Source organism: Ruditapes philippinarum, unplaced genomic scaffold (genome assembly GCF_026571515.1).
Source record: "Ruditapes philippinarum isolate M1 unplaced genomic scaffold, ASM2657151v2 ctg489_1_1_1_1, whole genome shotgun sequence".
Taxonomy (NCBI): Eukaryota; Metazoa; Mollusca; class Bivalvia; order Venerida; family Veneridae; genus Ruditapes; species Ruditapes philippinarum.
In genome coordinates, this window is record NW_026863918.1 from 153,004 (window position 1) to 171,819 (window position 18,816).

The 18,816-nt window shown below is 33.6% G+C and overlaps 1 protein-coding gene across 3 annotated transcripts in view; it reads left to right on the forward strand.

The window, feature by feature from the left end:
- The window catches only part of LOC132723837 (5'-3' exoribonuclease 2-like), a 92,091-nt gene that overhangs the window by 17,341 nt on the left and 55,934 nt on the right, over positions 1 to 18,816 (forward strand). For all 3 annotated transcript variants that reach the window (XM_060708632.1, XM_060708634.1, XM_060708633.1), the window contains exons 13-18: positions 1,552 to 1,609; positions 4,085 to 4,182; positions 5,866 to 6,072; positions 8,191 to 8,267; positions 14,524 to 14,608; positions 15,465 to 15,623. In XM_060708632.1, the coding sequence (XP_060564615.1) occupies positions 1,552 to 1,609; positions 4,085 to 4,182; positions 5,866 to 6,072; positions 8,191 to 8,267; positions 14,524 to 14,608; positions 15,465 to 15,623 (684 nt within the window). The remainder of the gene's footprint in view (positions 1 to 1,551; positions 1,610 to 4,084; positions 4,183 to 5,865; positions 6,073 to 8,190; positions 8,268 to 14,523; positions 14,609 to 15,464; positions 15,624 to 18,816) is intronic.

Genomic DNA, 18,816 nt, shown 5'->3' on the forward strand with positions numbered 1-18,816 from the left:
ATGTTTTACTTATGACTTTGGTTGACAATAATATATATAACTGGTCAAGATCAAAGGTGCCAAAAATAGATTCCTACATATTTGCTTAAACAGCCATTATTTATAGACAGATGTATTTCATATTTAGTAGGATGATAAATTGTGTGGTATTCTTTCTTTGGATTAAGTTAGGGGTCACTTAGATCAAGGTCACCAGTGCTAAAAATAGATTTTTACACTTTTGCCCATACAGCCTTTATTTATTGACTGATGTCTTTCATATTTGGTATGAATATTACTTGCATGGTTTTCTTCCTTTGATTGAGTTAGGGGTCAGTAGGTCAAGGTAAGGGTGCCAAAAATAGATTTCTAAACACTTGTAAAAACAGCATTTATTCATAGTCATATAAAACTTCATTCATTTTCCACAATTGTTTTAAGCCCTAGCTGCTGGCAGCAATTCCAACTACCCTCCACTTGCCCCTCACCGCTGTGGGTTCGAAACCTGACAGGGACTTTGGATTCTTTCATGTGAGGAAGCTATCCAGCTAGCTTACAGAACGTCGGTGGTTCTACTCAGGTGCCCATTTGTGCCTGAAATAATGCACAGAAGGGCACCTGAGGTCTCCTTCCACCAGTAAAGCTGGAACGTCGCCATATGACCTATAATGTGTGGGTGTGACGTAAAACCCAATTAAATAAACATGACCAGTGCTGTTTGATCATGGTCTGCTCTGTTTAATGTTTAGGCTGTACATTTGAGCCGCATCACGACAAAACCAACATAGTGGGTTTGCGACCAGCATGGATCCAGACCAGCCTGCGCATCCGCGCAGCCTGATCAGGATCCATGCTGTTCGCTTACAAACCCTGTAACAAGTAGAGAAACTGATAGCGAACAGCATGTATCCTGATCAGACTGCGCAGATGCGCAGGCTGGTCTGGATCCATGCTGGTCGCAAACCCACTATCTTGGTTTTGTCGTGACGTGGCTCATTTTTTTCACATTTTCAATGGTTAGGTTCAGATTGAAAGATGGAAAAAGTCCATTTAAGATATTTAACGTTGTAAGGGTTAAATGATATGGGTAGAGAATTCGGGATTTTCTTATGGAAAAAGATGTAAGTACATTGATAAAAGTGACATGAACAAATGAAAGTCAAAATAATTTTTTATTCTGTCATAATTCCTTTTAACTAAATAATTTACTTTGCATAAACAATAAAAAATGCAAGGATCCAAGCAAAATTGCTGTAAATATCCAAACGAATTTACCTGTAACCTTCAGATTATATAAAGAGTGGGGCAGTCTTTTTTATTCTTTAGGCAGATTTAAATTTAATTCTGAACATTGATCCACTATTAATTGTTGTTCAAACACCATTTTAACAGTCAAACTTTTGAAATATAAAGACAATTCAGCTATACTTGACTGTAAAAATATGAGCATAATGTCACTTGTAGGATAGCTCAATATACTTTGGAGCTTTGTTAGTCCATTTCAGAAATTTGGCAGATTATGTGTTAATATATAAAAAACTATGTCTGTATGTATATAATCATATTGAACAGGGATACCTTACAGACAGTGGTGTTGTGGCCTTGGAAAGAGTTCAGCTTATTATGCAAGGTATGTATTGCTTAGACATGATATTATAGGCAGGATTTTGAATGAATTGGTCTCTGTTTAACGCTTGTTTAGCAAGAAGAGAGAGAATTGTCACGTGTTGAGAAACATAGGATTTTTAACTTCACTCAAGGATTCAGGATTATGTTAAAACCCAAAGAAACATAAACTTCTAATCTAATCTAATGAAAAGGGATAAGGGGGTATATTGTTTTGCTAAGTTGATAAGTCTGTCTTTCCGTAGGTAGACCACATGGTTTCCATTGATTATCTGGAAAACTATTTATCAAGAAGTCTTCATATTTCACACATCAATTGGTCATAACTAGTAGATGGCCCCTTATTGATTTTGCAGTGACTAGGTCAAAGGTCAAGGTCATATGGGCTTTAAATGTCAGAATGGTTTTCGCTCATTACCATGAAAACTTTTATCACAGTCTTCATATTTCACATGATTAGTCATAATAGGGTCACTAGTTCAAAGGTCAAGGTGTTTATATTTTACATATTGATTGGTTATAACTTGTAGGTCATTATTTTTCTTTTTTCCATAACTGAACACTGCCATGTATCCATTTATGGCAAGTTTCTATAACCAATAGTATGAGTCAAGGGTATATGTGTCATTTGACATTTCTTGTTTGATACTGCGAATTCACTTATATTCGTGGGCATGAAATTTCGTGGTTTTATCAAAACGGGCATTTTCTTTGGTTCCTAAATTTGTTGATTTTTATTTTCTTGTAAAAAAATTTAGTAACTTTGCAAAGTAATCTTAAACTTAATCGCCAAACATTTTTACTTACAGCATGTAATATCTTTACATGTCACACAACGCTTGTCAGTAATTTTAATGCTTGCCTCTGGGCATAACTCTAATATCGCACAGTTACTGCCCATAACTGGCTGCAATTAACACATTTATGTGACATGATATGCACCTCCATTTGACACACTGTCCCTGTAAACATCGCATAATTTATACGGCACCTTACACGTTTTAACCAGCGAGTTTAAAAAGTTTACACCCTGAATTGGTCTTACGCAACATCACAGCGACTGTGTAAATATACATGCATATAAATTAATCTGAGTAAATAACACGAGTATGTGTGGATAATAACACAAGTATGTGTGTATCTAGAAAAAGTCGGTGGCGATTTTGATGTTTACGTAATAGCATTCGCACTAATACAGATTAAAATTCATTTAAACTGGATCATTTAAAAAAGACAAAAGAATGTACAATTCATCTGTTTTAGCGATTGTATTTTTTATAGTTTTGTGTACTTACGACATTAATATCAAAGACTTTTTTTTAATTAATAAGAGCAAACTGACATTTTTTATAAGCGCTCTTTATTGGATTGCCTGGGTTCCCACATTTACTCGATTATGTCAATTATTCTAACAATGATCAAGTGTGTTTATGCGACCGACATTTGTGACAGTAAATTGAGGACATATAATCGAGTTTTCTTTCAAGTTTCTTAAATATTGCAAACGGATTTAATCTGTCACTAACCTGATTATCTGTACCGGTATGTATATACATCCATTTCACGAAAATCGGCCGGAAAAGAACCGACACATGTTTGTAAAATATAGAACAGAGACAGGGTAAGAAGTATTGTTGGGATAAAATTTCGTTGGATCTTAAATTCGTGGATTGACCTACCCACACAAACCACGAAAATTCGTGCCCCACAAATAATACTGATTTTACAGTAAATGCAATTTTTTACTTGTTTTGGCAGAGTAGTTAAAGTTACTTGCTTGGAACCTCTTGCCCCACACCAATGTCAGTTAAAATTCTGTACAAGTTTGTTTATCTTGTATGCAAGGAAGCTATCCATATTGTTATGAAGGTTGTTTAAATGATTTCTATGTCATGTTTGAATAAGGATCGTTTCGGGTTGAAAACTTGATGACAGTCCGTATAGAAAAATCTTGTTTACGTTTGAAGTATTTCAGATGCAGCTATGAATGTTATAATATCAGTTTAAGTCTGCTCTTCATTCATTACTAACAATATTAATTAAGAGCCTTAATAGTAATGTGAGTAATATAAGGGCCATCATGGCCCTCTTACTTTGAAATTTTCCCTAAAAATGATGAATTATTTTGTCCAGAGTGAGTGATAGACAAGTCTATTTTAGATATTTAGTGTAGGAAGAGTTTGATAGTTACCAGAGGTTGACAGTTATATTGTCGGCCCAATCTTACCCTCAAAGAAATATGAGCCGTGCCTTGACAAACCAATATATTGCGTTTGTGACCAGCATGGATCCAGACCAGCCTGCACATCCATGCAGTCTGATCAGGATTCATGCTGTTCGCTTACAAACCCTATAACAAATAGAGAAACTGATAGCAAACAGCATGGATCCTGATCAGACTGCGCGGAATCATGCTGGTCGCAAACGCACTTTGTTGGTTTTGTCATGGCTTTGCTCAATTATTAAATTGTTCTTAAAGAACTGGGAGAGGTTGAAGATGAGATTTTCAAGAAGAGACGTGATGATGAGATGAATTTCCGCAGACGAAACAAAGAAAAACGGCGTAGAAATAGAAGGGTAAAAAGAATTCAGCAATGTTTTTTCCCCATATATTAACAACTTCTCATTTAAATGATGCATGTACATGTATATTTTGTTAACTTTGGTATTACCAGAATTTTATTAAAGTGTTGTATTTTCTGTTTTGCACCTAATTTTTATGCCCCCGCCATATAATGGCAGGGGCATATAGTGTTACCCTGTTCCGTCATTCAGTCCTTCCATCATCATCAGTTTCCGTTCATTATCTTAATAACCGTTGTACATATTGAACTCAAATTTGGCATATTGATATGTCATGAGAAAATACAGGTGAAGTTCGAAATTGGTCATGGTTCGACGATTTTTGGCAGAGTTATGCCCCTTTTACTTTGAAAATAATATGAAATTTTCAGTTTCCGTTCATTATCTCCCCAACAGTACAACACATTCAACTCAAACTTGACATATGGATATGTCATGATAAAATACAGGTCAAGTTTGAATTTGGTCATGGTTCGATGATTTTTGGCAGAGTTATGCCCCTTTTACTTTGAAAATAATATGAAATTTTCAGTTTCCCTTCATTATCTTCCCAATGGTACCACACATTCAACTCAAACTTGACATATGGATATGTCATGGGAAAATACAGGTCAAGTTCGAATTTGGTCATGGTTTGATGATTTTTGGCAGAGTAATGCCCCTTTTACTTTGAAAATAATATGAAATTTTCAGTTTCCGTTTATTATCTCCCAAACAGTATTACACATTCAACTCAAATTTGACATATGGATATGTTTTTGGAATGCGCAGACCAAGTTTGAATTCAGTCATGGTTCAATGATTTTTGGCAGAGTAATGCCCCTTTCACTTTGAAAATGATATGAAATTTACAGTTTCTGTTCATTATCAACCCAACAGTGTTACATATTCAACTCAAAATTGACATATGGATATGTCAAAGGAATGCGCAGGTCAAGTTGGAATTTGGTCATGGTTCGATGTTTTTTTTGGCAGGGTTATGTCCCTTTCACTTTGGAAATAATATAGATACATCTTAGGAATAAGCAGTTTAAGTTTGAATTTGGTCGTGGTTCAATGATTTTGGACAAACTTATCTTTCCTGAATGTTGGAAAAAATTTTGAACTTTCAGTTTCAGCACTCACACTTTTGTGGAAATGTATATAGCCATTATTTTGGCTACAAATATGCAATATGCTATTTTCAAAAGGTTAAGACTGAATAATTTCAGTGCCTTGAAAATTGTATAAAAATGGTTTGTGTTAACATTGAAAAGTTTTAAGGGCTTTGAACTTAGAATGAAAAATATAATTTGTGCAAACAAATTTGGAACTAAATATTATAACATTTGAAATTTTGGCTGCATGCGGGGGCATCCGTGGCATGATGACACATTTCTAGTTTGATGTTAATTTTTTATAATAATCATGTTTTATTTGTTATTACATAATAATCTTTTATACTACGGGAATTTGGGGACAGTAAATAATATATCAAAATTAATCATGAAATTTATTTTTTGAATTTGTGTTTAAATTCATTTTTTTTTATACATACATTATTGTCTCTTCTGCAAACATTGTATACAAACTCTCTGTGCTTCATATCATAAATTGTTAAATTGTGTTGTACTATAGGCAATTTATTAACATTCTTTATGCAATAATAAATTGAAATGTTTTATTAACTAAATGAAGTTCGATGACAAACCTCGTTATATCCCTGGGGGCATGCTGGCGCCACAACCTTTGGGACGAGGACGACCCGGTGTGGGTGCACCTTCAGGAAATGTGAGACAAGAAGCATATCAACAAAGAATGCAAAACTTCTCCACATCCTCGTCCGACAGAGATTTGGCAAACTTAGATGCGGCGCAGGCGCTCAAAGCAATGATGAATTCTGATGTTAGTATACAACTTCATTTCTTAAATCATGTTTCATAACTATACCATAAGTATGTATCAGTGTTTGAAATTCAAATCAGTGATTCTTTTTTGCATAAAGACATATAAAAAAAATTCCATTGGTCCCATAGAGTTGTATTTTAGAGTTTTATAAAAATTTAAGTAAGCAGGTAACAGTCTGTGACGTAAGCTAGAAAAACAGTAGTTTAGGAACATTGAAATTTGTTATTGGGTTTCTTATTTGTAATATTCCAATGGCCTGAACATACATGTAAGTTCTTGAAATGTTATTGTCAGAGCAGCTTAGGCTGTTGTCACTGAGATAACAAATAGAACTTTTTATTTTATGCTTTTCAATGGATTACTGATTTATCCGTGAAAATTATATTTGATAATTTCACAATGAAAATTATCAAAATATAATTTCACTTTTTTCAATGACGAAACTACTTTTTTAAGATTTTCCCCATGTGGTACCTCAATTTTATTTTTACTGACAATTCTGACAATGTCAGGCTGTTAAAAGAAATAGCAAAGCTGAAATAGATAAATAACTTAAATGTCAAAAGTAATAAAGAGAGAAAACTTACTTCTATTTATTCAAATTCCAATCACCAAATTTCGTCTCTAAATTTTTTTGTTTCGTTTTTACAGTCTGAAAAATACATTCCTTCCCCATGCATAAAAACTGCTCTTGATGACATTTGGGCATATTAAAGTATCCTACGAGCAATAACTGCCGTATGCTTTATGAAAAATTGAAAAGCATTGACAGCCATCACTCGTAGAATAAGTAAAACAACCCAGCGTTCCTTAGCAAGTTTCCAAGTTTTCCATTTTCCTAGCTCCTTTTCCGAATGTTTTCACTTCTGTCATCACTTATTTTTTGTCTGTTACAATCCTCAAATAAGTTTTCTTTCTTTTAAAAAGGTGTATGACTAACAAATCCAAATTATATCCCTCTGAATCTTACACAATTATTTTCCTCCCATGAAATACACAACTTTAAAAAATGGCTGCCGCTTACATTTTACAAAGCCAGGTCTAATATAAATTCGCACTAAGTAACAGAAATATGTATGGATGGTTGGACTTTTTCTCCTACAAGAATTGTTTGTTTTTATTATTAATACAAGCGATCATTCATATTTTTTTAATAAAATGAATAAATATCACCGTCATTTAACCTTGATTGACGGACTTATTTTTCAGCTCAAGACTTCTTGTTTTTAATGAGAAATTCCGTCTAAATGGGGCTCTCAATGGGGGAAACAGATTTTAATATTAACGTTAAAATTATGGAAATTTCGTCTTAACTTGTTTTTAAGCATAAAATAAAAAGAAAATTTGTCTGTTTGTTGTGTAAGATGTAATTTTATTTCATCTCGTGAACTTTAAAAACAGTATTCTCACTCGTGGCTACGCCACTCGTGAGAATACTGTTTTTAAAGCCCATTCGATGAAATAAAATTTCATCTTACACACAAACAAACAAATATCCTCTATTTATTACATGCTTTTCGTTGGTTTATATGAATATAACAGTGAAATATAAAACTGATATTTCACTGTTTGAAACAGTGAAATTAACAATTTCATATTTTCATTGTTTTGAATTTAAGCCCGTAATATATATATATACCAGCGTGCATATTACTTGAAACCAACTTAATGATGTCACGCTGTTTTACTATTTGGCGCGATTTTCATTAAGTATAAGGATAAAATGTCTTTTTAAATGTTTCTTTGCATATGATTAAAAGAAAATTTGTTTAGTTTAGCGTAAGATCGAAATATATTTCACCTACTGAACACCAAAAGTTCATATTTCACTCGTGGCTGACTAAACAAATATCCTCTATTTTAGCCGCGTCACAACAAAACCAACAATGTGCGTTTGTGACCAGCATGGATCCAGACCAGCCTGCGCATCCGCGCAGTCTGATCAGGATCCATGATATTTGCTTACCAACTCTATTACAAGTAGAGAAACTGATAGCAAACAGCATGGATCCTGATCAGACTGCTCGGATGTGCAGGCTGGTCTAGATCCATGCTGGTCGCAAACGCACTATATTGGTTTTGTTGTGACGCTGCTCATTTATTTTCTCACAATAGAATAACGAGAGAGGCGAGAAACGTAAACGTGAGAATATGGACAGTGACAGTGATCCTGAACCGGAAGATGATGTCAAGTACGTTTTTATTTCTTATTCTATTACACATGGACTTAACAACATTCTGGCACTGAGCCAAATCTTATTCTATTTTTAGATTTTTTGTTACTATTTTGGTCAGTCATGTGACTTACCATCCTATACATTTTTAGCTCATCTGTCACTTAGTGACAGGGTGAGCTTTTGTGATCGCTTTTCGTCCGGCGTCCGTCCGTCCGCGTCCGTAAACTTTTACTTTAAATGACATCTCCTCATAAACCACTGAGCCAATTTCATCCAAACTTCACAGGAATGTTCCTTTGGTGGTCACCTTTAAAAATTGTTCAAAGAATTTAATTCCATGCAGAACTCTGGTTGCCATGGCAACCAAAAGAAAAACCTTTAAATATCATCTTCTAAAAAACCAAAAGAGCTAGAGCTTAGATATTTGGCATGAAACATCCTCTAATGGGTGTCTACCAAGTTTGTTCAAATAAAAGCCCTGGGATCAAAATTGGCCCCGCCCCAGGGGGTCATTGATTTACCCTATATGTATATAGTAAAAACTTTAAAAATCTTCTTTTAAAGAACCCAAAGAGCTAGAGCTAAGATATTTAGCATGAAACATCTTCTAATTGGTGTCTACCAAGTTTGTTCAAATAAAAGCCCTTGGGTTAAAATTGGCCCCGCCCCAGGGGGTCATTGATTTTTCCTATATGCATATAGTTAAAACTTAAAAATCTTCTTTTAAAGAACCCAAAGAGCTAGAGCTAAGATATTTAGCATGAAACATGTTCTAATGGATGTCTACCAAGTTTGTTCAAATAAGAGCACTTGGGTCAAAATTGGCCCCGCCCCAGGGGGTCATTGATTTTCCCTATATGAATATAGTAAAAACTTAAAAATCTTCTTTTAAAGAACCCAAAGAGCTAGAGCTAAGATATTTAGCATGAAACATGTTCTAATGGATGTCTACCAAGTTTGTTCAAATAAGAGCCCTGGGGTCAAAATTGGCCCCACCCCGGGGGACATTGATTTTCCTTATATGTGTATAGCAAAACTTAAAAATCTTCATGGAAATAACCCGAATAGCTAGAGTTTAGATATTAAGCATTAAAAAACATCTTCTAGTAAGTGTCTACAAAGATTGTTCAAATAAAAGCCCTGGGGTCAAAACTGGCCCTGCCCCAGGAGTGTCATTGTTTTTAAATAATAGTATATGTGTAAAGAAAAAACTTAAAATTTTTTTTTTTTAAAAACCCAACAAGCTAGACCTTAGATGTTTAGCATGAAACATCTTCTAATGGGTGTCTACCAAGTTTATTCAAATAAAAGCCCTGGCCCCGTGTTCACAAAGAAAAGATCAGGATCAGGATCAAGTGATCCTGATTTTATTTTCATTGTTTTATGTTACTAAAATTTATTGTGATTTGCTAGAATTAAATAATAATTATTACATGTTTCGCAGTAGATTACTGAATTATAACGGTTAATTATATTCTGATAATTTCACAGTAATGATTACCAAATATAATTTCACAGTAGCCGAACTATATTTGGCGTAAAAATAAAATATTTATCATTAATGAATGTTTTTTCAGCGGAAATGTAGTCAATCATAATAAAAAATGTACGTGATAACTGTAGTTCGTAAATATTTACGAACGTTGTGCTGAAAAACATCTAAAATCTAAAAATAATCATGGAATTATATTTTGCTTCAACGTTGTGACGTCATTATTTGATGACGTCATGAAGATAAGAGCATGACGTTACGCGGCAAAAATCAGTAAAATGGTGTAAAAATCGTTAAAAAATCATGAAATAAACAGAAAATTTGTTTGTTTTACATGTAAGATCAAATAATATTTCACTCGTGAACCCCAGCTTTTATATTTTCACTCGTGGCTACGCCACTCGTGGAAAATATTGCATCTGGTGTTCACTCGGTGAAATATTTTTCGATCTTACACTGAAACAAACAAATATCCTCTATTTATTCAAAATGTAAAAAATTGCCGATTTGAAAAGAAACCAAACTGTTTTGGGATAAAATTAGAAAATAACAACACAAATACAAAAATATTTGGATCAAAATAAGGATCAGTTTTAGGATCAGGATCAATATTTGGATCAACTGTAAAATGCCCGTATCTTGTAAAAATAACAATAAATTTATTCTAAAATTTCATTAATTTGCTATTGCAAGTCCAGTTTTATCAAATTAATATTAGATATTTAATATATGAGAATAAAAAATGAAGAATATTAGAGTTTTTCAATTTGATCCTGATCTTGATCCTGATCCTGAAATCTTTGTGAACACGGGGCCAGGGGTTTATACTTGTCCTGCTGCGGGGGGCCTATATACAGGTGAGCGACTTCAGGGCCATCATGGCCCTCTTGTTAATACTTCAGGCCCAAATTTCTGTCAAAATTTATCCTGATGAAGACCTCACGGTAGGTCGAAACCGGTAGATAATAAAATAACATAAACATCCCTGGTGTTGACGTGTAATTTTCTTCTTACTTATCCTTTCTTGATTCTTATTCTAAATTAAAGAAATACTGTATAAGTGGTTAATTTTGCAACATGGAAATATTTGCGATTTTGCGAATTGAAATTAGTCGCAAATATTTTTTTTTTTTTAAGGCAAACTTTTACGGCTTTATAAGGCTAACAGGATTAGATGAAATTCCAGCAAAATTTCTTAAAGATGCTGCACCATTTTTAAAGATACATATTACCTTTTTAGTGAATAATTCTATTACATCTAAATCAGTTCCAAATGAACTGAAATGTGCTAAAGTCAAACCATTATTCAAAAAGAATAACAGATCTGATGTTTCCAACTATAGACCTGTCAGTATTTTATCTATTGTTTCAAAAATCTTAGAAAGAACTGTATATAATCAGTTAGAAATTTTTTTAATTAAGCAGGGACTATTATATGAATTACAAAGTGGTTTTAGATGTAATTATTCTACTGACTCCTGCCTAATCCATCTCACTGACCATGTAAAAAGTCAAACTTCTAAAGGACTGCTCACCGGTATGATTATGTTAGATTTACAAAAGGCGTTTGACACTGTGGACCATGACATCTTGTGTAGAAAGTTACTTGTGTAGAAAGTTACAAAAAATGGGTGTGGAGTCAGTAGAATGGTTTCAATCTTATTTAACTGGTCGTAGTCAAATTGTAAATGTAAATAATACTATGTCCGAAGCTATGAATATTACATGTGGTGTTCCTCAGGGAAGTATATTGGGTCCTCTATTGTTTCTATGTTATGTCAATGATATGAGTATTAGTATTAGCAAAAAATGTAAGCTTATTCTTTATGCAGATGATAGTGCAATTTTATATTCACATAAAGATCCAGATGTTATTTGTAATGTTTTGGGTAAGGAACTAGAAAATTGTAGTAAATGGCTTGTTGATAATAAGCTATCATTACATCTTGGTAAAACAGAATGTATTGTTTTTAGTTCTAAGAGGAAATTGTCAAAACTAGAGCAGTTTAAAATACACTGTAATAATCACACCATACAATCTCAGCCATCAGTAAAGTATCTTGGTTCTATCTTGGATAATGATCTCTCAGCCACTTCTATTGTTGATAATATAGTACAAAAAGTAAACTCTCGATTAAAATTTTTGTACAGACAAGGCAACTGTTTGAATATGGAGCTAAGAAAACTATTATGTAACTCTTTAATACAGTGTCACTTCGATTATGCCAGCTCATCTTGGTATAGTAACCTTACTAAACAACTTAAACATAAACTTCAAGTAGCACAAAACAAAGTTGTCCGTTATGTTCATGGTTATTCCTCTAGAAAATCATTGAAAGTTATTGATTTTAGCAGTATTGGGTGGCTTAATATTGAAAATAGAGTCATACAGTTAAGACTCAATCATGTACACAAAATATTTAATAAAAAGTGTCCTTATATGTATGATATTTTTTCTTTAAAGTCTGATGTTCATTTTTATAATAGTAGAAACAGTGTAGGGAACTTTCATATACCCCATGTTAATAGTTTTACAAAAAGTACATTTTTTTACCAGGGTATTAGGGATTGGAACATGCTCCCACTTGATATTAAAAAGGAAAGTAATTTTTTTAACTTTAAAAAGAAAGTAAAAGCTGAACTAAGCAAAAATATGAAACAATTTGAACAAGCTGATTTTATTTTTTATTAGTTTTAGAGATAATTGTTTTAATCAATATAGTATGTTTTATATGTATCTTGTGATTGGTTTTGTGATATATATAAATAGATATCTTTCATTGGTGTGTTAACTAGTCATATTCATAGTATTATTCCTGCAAATATGTGATATATGTAATTAACATAATGTGCAATAGAAATTAATATTATTTGATCTTAGAAATTTAACATCAGTCCAGTATATCATCTCTAAGTATGGACCTGAATGCCAGTTCTCAAGAAAATATATTCTTTACCATCAAAGGACCCCATTGGAAATAAGTTCTCTATTTTATATTGAACTTTCATGGGTTATCCTGTGTTGTATATATTGTCTTGAAGTCAACAAGATCTTTGATTTAATTATGAATGTAAAGTTATTATTTTTCAATTAATTACTGTGTTAAAAACAATGTGATAGATATAACTGTGATAAATTGTCTTAATTTGTTTTGTAATATGACATATATATATACACAAATAAATCAATCAATCAATCAAAAAAACTTTCTTCTATCATTTGAAAACACTTTTTATACAACATCTTACATGAATAAGTTTGACTGTTCAGGAACTGGGATTATTTTTTCACATTGCCTGTTTGTTTAAGTTTGGTCTTAACAAATCACAAATGTTTTAATGAAATAATATATGTGTTAATAACCAGAAAGGTTACACAAGAATGTTTCAAAATATGACAAAGAAATGTGTGATCAGGTCCTTTATCAAACTATCAATGTATATTTCAAACAATTATAGAAATAATATAGGTGTTAAATTACTGAAGAGAACGATAACAATAACAACATGTCTTTAACATGTACCTGTTTAATTTAAGATAGCACAAAAACAGTATTAAATTCAATAAATCTTATTTTCGTAAATATTTCCACACGCAAAAAGTCCACTTTGTGACACAAAAATATCCACTTATACAGTAGATATCAATTTTGAGTGCATTGTTGTAGAATAATGCATGGTTCGATTTAAAATGCACAGGAATATAATCAACAAGGCTGATAAGCCTTAGTGATTAATGATTAGTCATGCAATATTATTATTTATACGATAATGCAAGAAAAATAAATATCATATTTCCATTCTAACATGCTAATAAAATAGAGAATTGATAAAAAAATGTTGAACTACATCGGACATATAAGTAATTTTTCTGACATCATTTGGTTTATTGACATATGATGTGTAAGCATTCATTTTTTATGCTGTATCAAAAGAGCTTTATTTTATTGATGTGTTTAAACCAAAACTAAACAAAAATTGATGACGTCAACATTTTTTACGTTGTGTACACGTGTGTACAAAAATAACGTCAAATGACGTTGTAACTATGGTTTTATGTTTATTTGCCCTGATTATTATAGAAACCGGTAGGCAATAAATTAAATTGAGAAAATCCAGTTAATGTCAGTTATTTTTTAGTATATATATAGATACTTTAATAGCTTCCACAAATTAAAGGAACAAAAGTCACTGTTGGGATTTGGACCTACACCAGTAAGGGGTAATAAACCAAATCCATAGCTTCAACGAGAGCATGGCATGCAGTGTTAAGGCTCGTCTGTAAAAAATTCTTAGTAAAAAAGAAGCATAACTCAAAAATTATTTCTGTCAGAATTATGCCCCTTGTTTAACAACTTCACATTGTAATGATAAGAAAGTATTCCAAATTTCATGTGGCTACCTTTTGAAATATTGAAAGTTTTTGCACGACGTCTTAACGCCACTGCAGCGATCATAATAGCCTGACTTTTTCTCTGTTACAGACAAGCTAACAATCTTTTTTCAGCAAAGGAATTTTAAAATTTTTTTTTAAAAAATCGAGCTTTGGCCCTGCTCGGCTCTTGTCAGAACTACCTACATTATGATCAACTTTCCGGAAGTTAAGATGGAAATTTTAAGTTGGTCAGTCAGCAGTATAGCAAGGTCAGACTGCATGTAGGGGCAGACGACAGGGCTCCGTGCAGTCATGCCAGGCTCTATACTGATAAAAAAGGCTTAATTCACTTCGAGTACTAAAATGGTAAGGTTTAATTCATTTCATATATTTGATGATTGTAGATTGTGGGAAGATGGCTGGAAGGACAGATATTACAAGAACAAATTTGACGTGGGATCTGAAGATATAGCTTTCAGACATAATGTGGTTTGTATATTGTATATGTGTATTTATTCGTGAATTAATCTATGCTTTTAATGATGCCTCTTTATTTTTCAATGGTATTTATGTATAAAGAGTGTGCTTTAAAGAATGTATTATACTAAAAAAAATATGTGACTCAACCAAAACAAAAACAAAACATTTCATAACCCATCATGTCAGATTGGCAGTCTATACAAAATTAATCCAACATTACAAGTCAGATTACTTTTCATGTTGGTATAATGAAAAGTAAATCTTATCTCTTCAGTTTTGGATGTCTGGTCACGTGACTCGATATTTTTACGGCATTGGAAAGAAATTTTGTTTCTTATTTCTTTGAAAAATTCATTATTATAAAATTGAATGCAGTAAAATTATGTTTTGAATCTTTGCAGTAAATAGTTACATCAATCTGATTAAAAGCAGCTTTTAAATAATGCTGTGCATTATGATCTGACATATAGCCATAAGTATCTTGCCCATTAGAAATTGACGTTATTATTTCAAGTTAATTTGTTATAAATTACTTCAAACCTTTTTTTCCTAACAAAAATGAACAATTTGTTTAACTTCCATTAGAAGGTATTTAATGCCTATTTGTAAAAACCGGTTTGGTTGAATGGCTAAAAACAGCTTTCTCTGGAAATCCCAATTATTAAGAAGGCGAAACATATACGGTGGTCATCAGATCTACATGGAAGATATAAGTAGATCTTAATTTTAGTCAGATTTATAGTTATATGTACTTATAAAAAAAATATTTAAATTACAAAATAAGGTGGTTGTTACAATGAATCTTAGCTGCAAAGTAATGTAAATTTTCAAATTTTCTGACCATTTGTATGTGTTTTGTTTACAGGCTAATCACTATGTGAGAGGGTTATGTTGGGTTTTACGTTACTACTATCAAGGCTGTGCCTCGTGGAAGTGGTATTTCCCCTATCATTACGCACCTTTTGCTTCCGATTTTGTTAATGTTGCTGCCTTGTCAAATGATTTTGAGAAGGATACCGAGCCAGTAAGTAGTCGAGTCGTAGATTGTGTAACATACATGAGCCGCGTCACGACAAAACCAACATAATGGGTTTGCGACCAGCATGGATCCAGACCAGCCTGCGCAGTCTGATCAGGATCCACGCTGTTCGCTATCAGTTTCTCTACTTGTTATAGACTTTGTAAGCGAACAGCAATGATCCTGATCAGGCTGTGCGGATGCGCAGGCTGGTCTGGATCCATGCTGGTCACAAGCGCACTATGTTGGTTTTGTCATGACGCGGCTCAGTCATGTTTTATGTATATTCGTGATTTAGGGTCAACAGACCTCAGTTTCACCGCATAGTAATGTTACTACTAAATATTCACAATTTGATCACAAATAGATTTTTTGCCCACCTTTCAAACAAAAAAGTGAAGCTAAAGTTGTGACTCTCTTGTCTGCGGTGGCAAATCACATGAAGATCAGGTTAATTTTCTCAGAAACTATCGAGGTTATTCAGGTCTAGGTCACATAATTTGCCATATTGTAGTTTGTATGTCCACAACTACTGAAGGGAATGGGTTGACACTTCACATTCTTATTTGAGAGCATAATAGGTCACTGTTCTAGGCCCAAAAACTCTTACATGAATTCTGACAGAATTTTGGCTCTTTTTTGAACTGTGCATTATCAAGATGGCCACCTCGGATCACCATCAAGGGCAGGTGAGTATGCCAAGTACCTTTTGTATAATAATGTCCCCTGTTCTTTTTTGCTTTAATAATACTATCCAGCACTGAGAAATGTTGATCATACTTTATATGGGCAGGTATTATGTTTGTCTGCGTTTCTGTGGACAAATAAACTTTGGACATAATTTCATTCTTTAAGCTGAAGCTTTTATATGTATATATATTAAGTAAGAAGCACCAATCATTTGTTTTTAGCTCACCTGTCACAAAGTGACAGGGTGAGCTTTTGTGATCGCTTTTCGTCCGGCGTCCGTCCGGCGTCCGTCCGTCCGTAAACTTTTACTTTAAATGACATCTCCTCATAAACCACTAAGCCAATTTCATCCAAACTTCACAGGAATGTTCCTTTGGTGGTCACCTTTAAAAATTGTTCAAAGAATTTAATTCCATGCAAAACTCTGGTTGCCATGGCAACCGAAAGAAAAAACTTTAAATATCTTCTTTTAAAAAACCATAAGAGCTAGAGCTTAGATATTTGGCATGAAACATCTTCTAGTGAGTGTCTACCAAGTTTGTTCAAATAAAAGCCCTGGGGTCAAAATTGGCCCCGCCCCGGGGTGTCATTGATTTTCCCTATATGCATATAGTAAAAACTTAAAAAATCTTCTTTTAAAGAACCCAAAGAGCTAGAGCTAAGATATTTAGCATGAAACATGTTCTAATGGGTGTCTACCAAGTTTGTTCAAATAAAAGCCCTGGGGTGAAAATTGGCCCCGCCCCGGGGGGTCATTGATTTTCCCTATATGCATATAGTAAAAACTTAAAAAATCTTCTTTTAAAGAACTCAAAGAGCTAGAGCTTAGATATTTGGCATGAAACATCTTCTAGTGAGTGTCTACCAAGTTTGTTCAAATAAAAGCCCTGGGGTCAAAATTGGCCCCGCCCCGGGGGGTCATTGATTTTCCCTATATGCATATAGTAAAAACTTAAAAAATCTTCTTTTAAAGAACCCAAAGAGCTAGAGCTAAGATATTTAGCATGAAACATGTTCTTATGGGTGTCTACCAAGTTTGTTCAAATAAAAGCCCTGGGGTGATAATTGGCCCCGCCCCGGGGGTCATTGATTTTCCCTATATGCACATAGTAAAAACTTAAAAATCTTCTTTTAAAGAACGCAAAGAGCTAGAGCTTAGATATTTGGCATGAAACATCTTCTAGTGTGTGTCTACCAAGTTTGGTCAAATAAAAGCCCTGGGGTCAAAATTGGCCCCGCCCCGGGGGGTCATTGATTTTCCCTATATGCATATAGTAAAAACTTAAAAAATCTTCTTTTAAAGAACCCAAAGAGCTAGAGCTAAGATATTTAGCATGAAACATGTTCTTATGGGTGTCTACCAAGTTTGTTCAAATAAAAGCCCTGGGGTGAAAATTGGCCCCTACCCGGGGGTCATTGATTTTCCCTATATGCATATAGTAAAAACTTAAAAATCTTCTTTTAAAGAACTCAAAGAGCTAGAGCTTAGATATTTGGCATGAAACATTTTCTAGTGTGTGTCTACCAAGTTTGTTCAAATAAAAGCCCTGGGGTCAAAATTGGCCCCGCCCCGGGGGGTCATTGATTTTCCCTATATGCATATAGTAAAAACTTAAAAAATCTTCTTTTAAAGAACCCAAAGAGCTAGAGCTAAGATATTTAGCATGAAACATGTTCTAATGGGTGTCTACCAAGTTTGTTCAAATAAAAGCCCTGGGGTGAAAATTGGCCCCTCCCCGGGGGGTCATTGATTTTCCCTATATGCATATAGTAAAAACTTAAAAAATCTTCTTTTAAAGAACTCAAAGAGCTATGGCTAAGATATTGAGCATGAAACATGTTCTAATGGGTGTCTACCAAGTTTGTTCAAATACAAGCCCAGGGGTCAAAATTGGCCCCGCCCTGGGGGTCATTGATTTTCTTTATATGTGTTTAGCAAAAACTTTAAATCTTCTTTGAAAAAACCCAAATAGCTAGAGTTTAGATATTAAGCATGAAACATCTTCTAGTAAGTGTCTACAAAGTTTGTTCAAATAAAAGCCCTGGGGTCAAAACTGGCCCGGCCCCAGGGGTGTCATTGTTTTTAACTATATGTGTATAGTAAAAACTTTAAAAAAAATCTTCTTTTAAAAAGCCCAATGAGCTAGAGCTTAAATGTTTAGCATGAAGCATCTTCTTATGGGTGTCTACCAAGTTTGTGCAAATAAAAGCCCTTGGGTTAAATTGGCTCTGCAACGTTGGGGGGGTTGGGGGGGCCTATATACAGGTGAGCGACCTCAGGGCCATCATGGCCCTCTTGTTGTATCTTACCAATGCATTGAAGAATTTATACAAAACTTAATTCAAATGTTTGCCTCAATTACACTGTGTAATACATGTATATCATTGAACCAGATTGGTGGCTTTAAGGAATATTTTCAAAACTTCAGTGCACTTTGTTTGTCTTGGCAGTGTCTTGCTCTTGCGTTATAATTTCTTTTTGATATATCTTATCACAAATGTTTGCTTA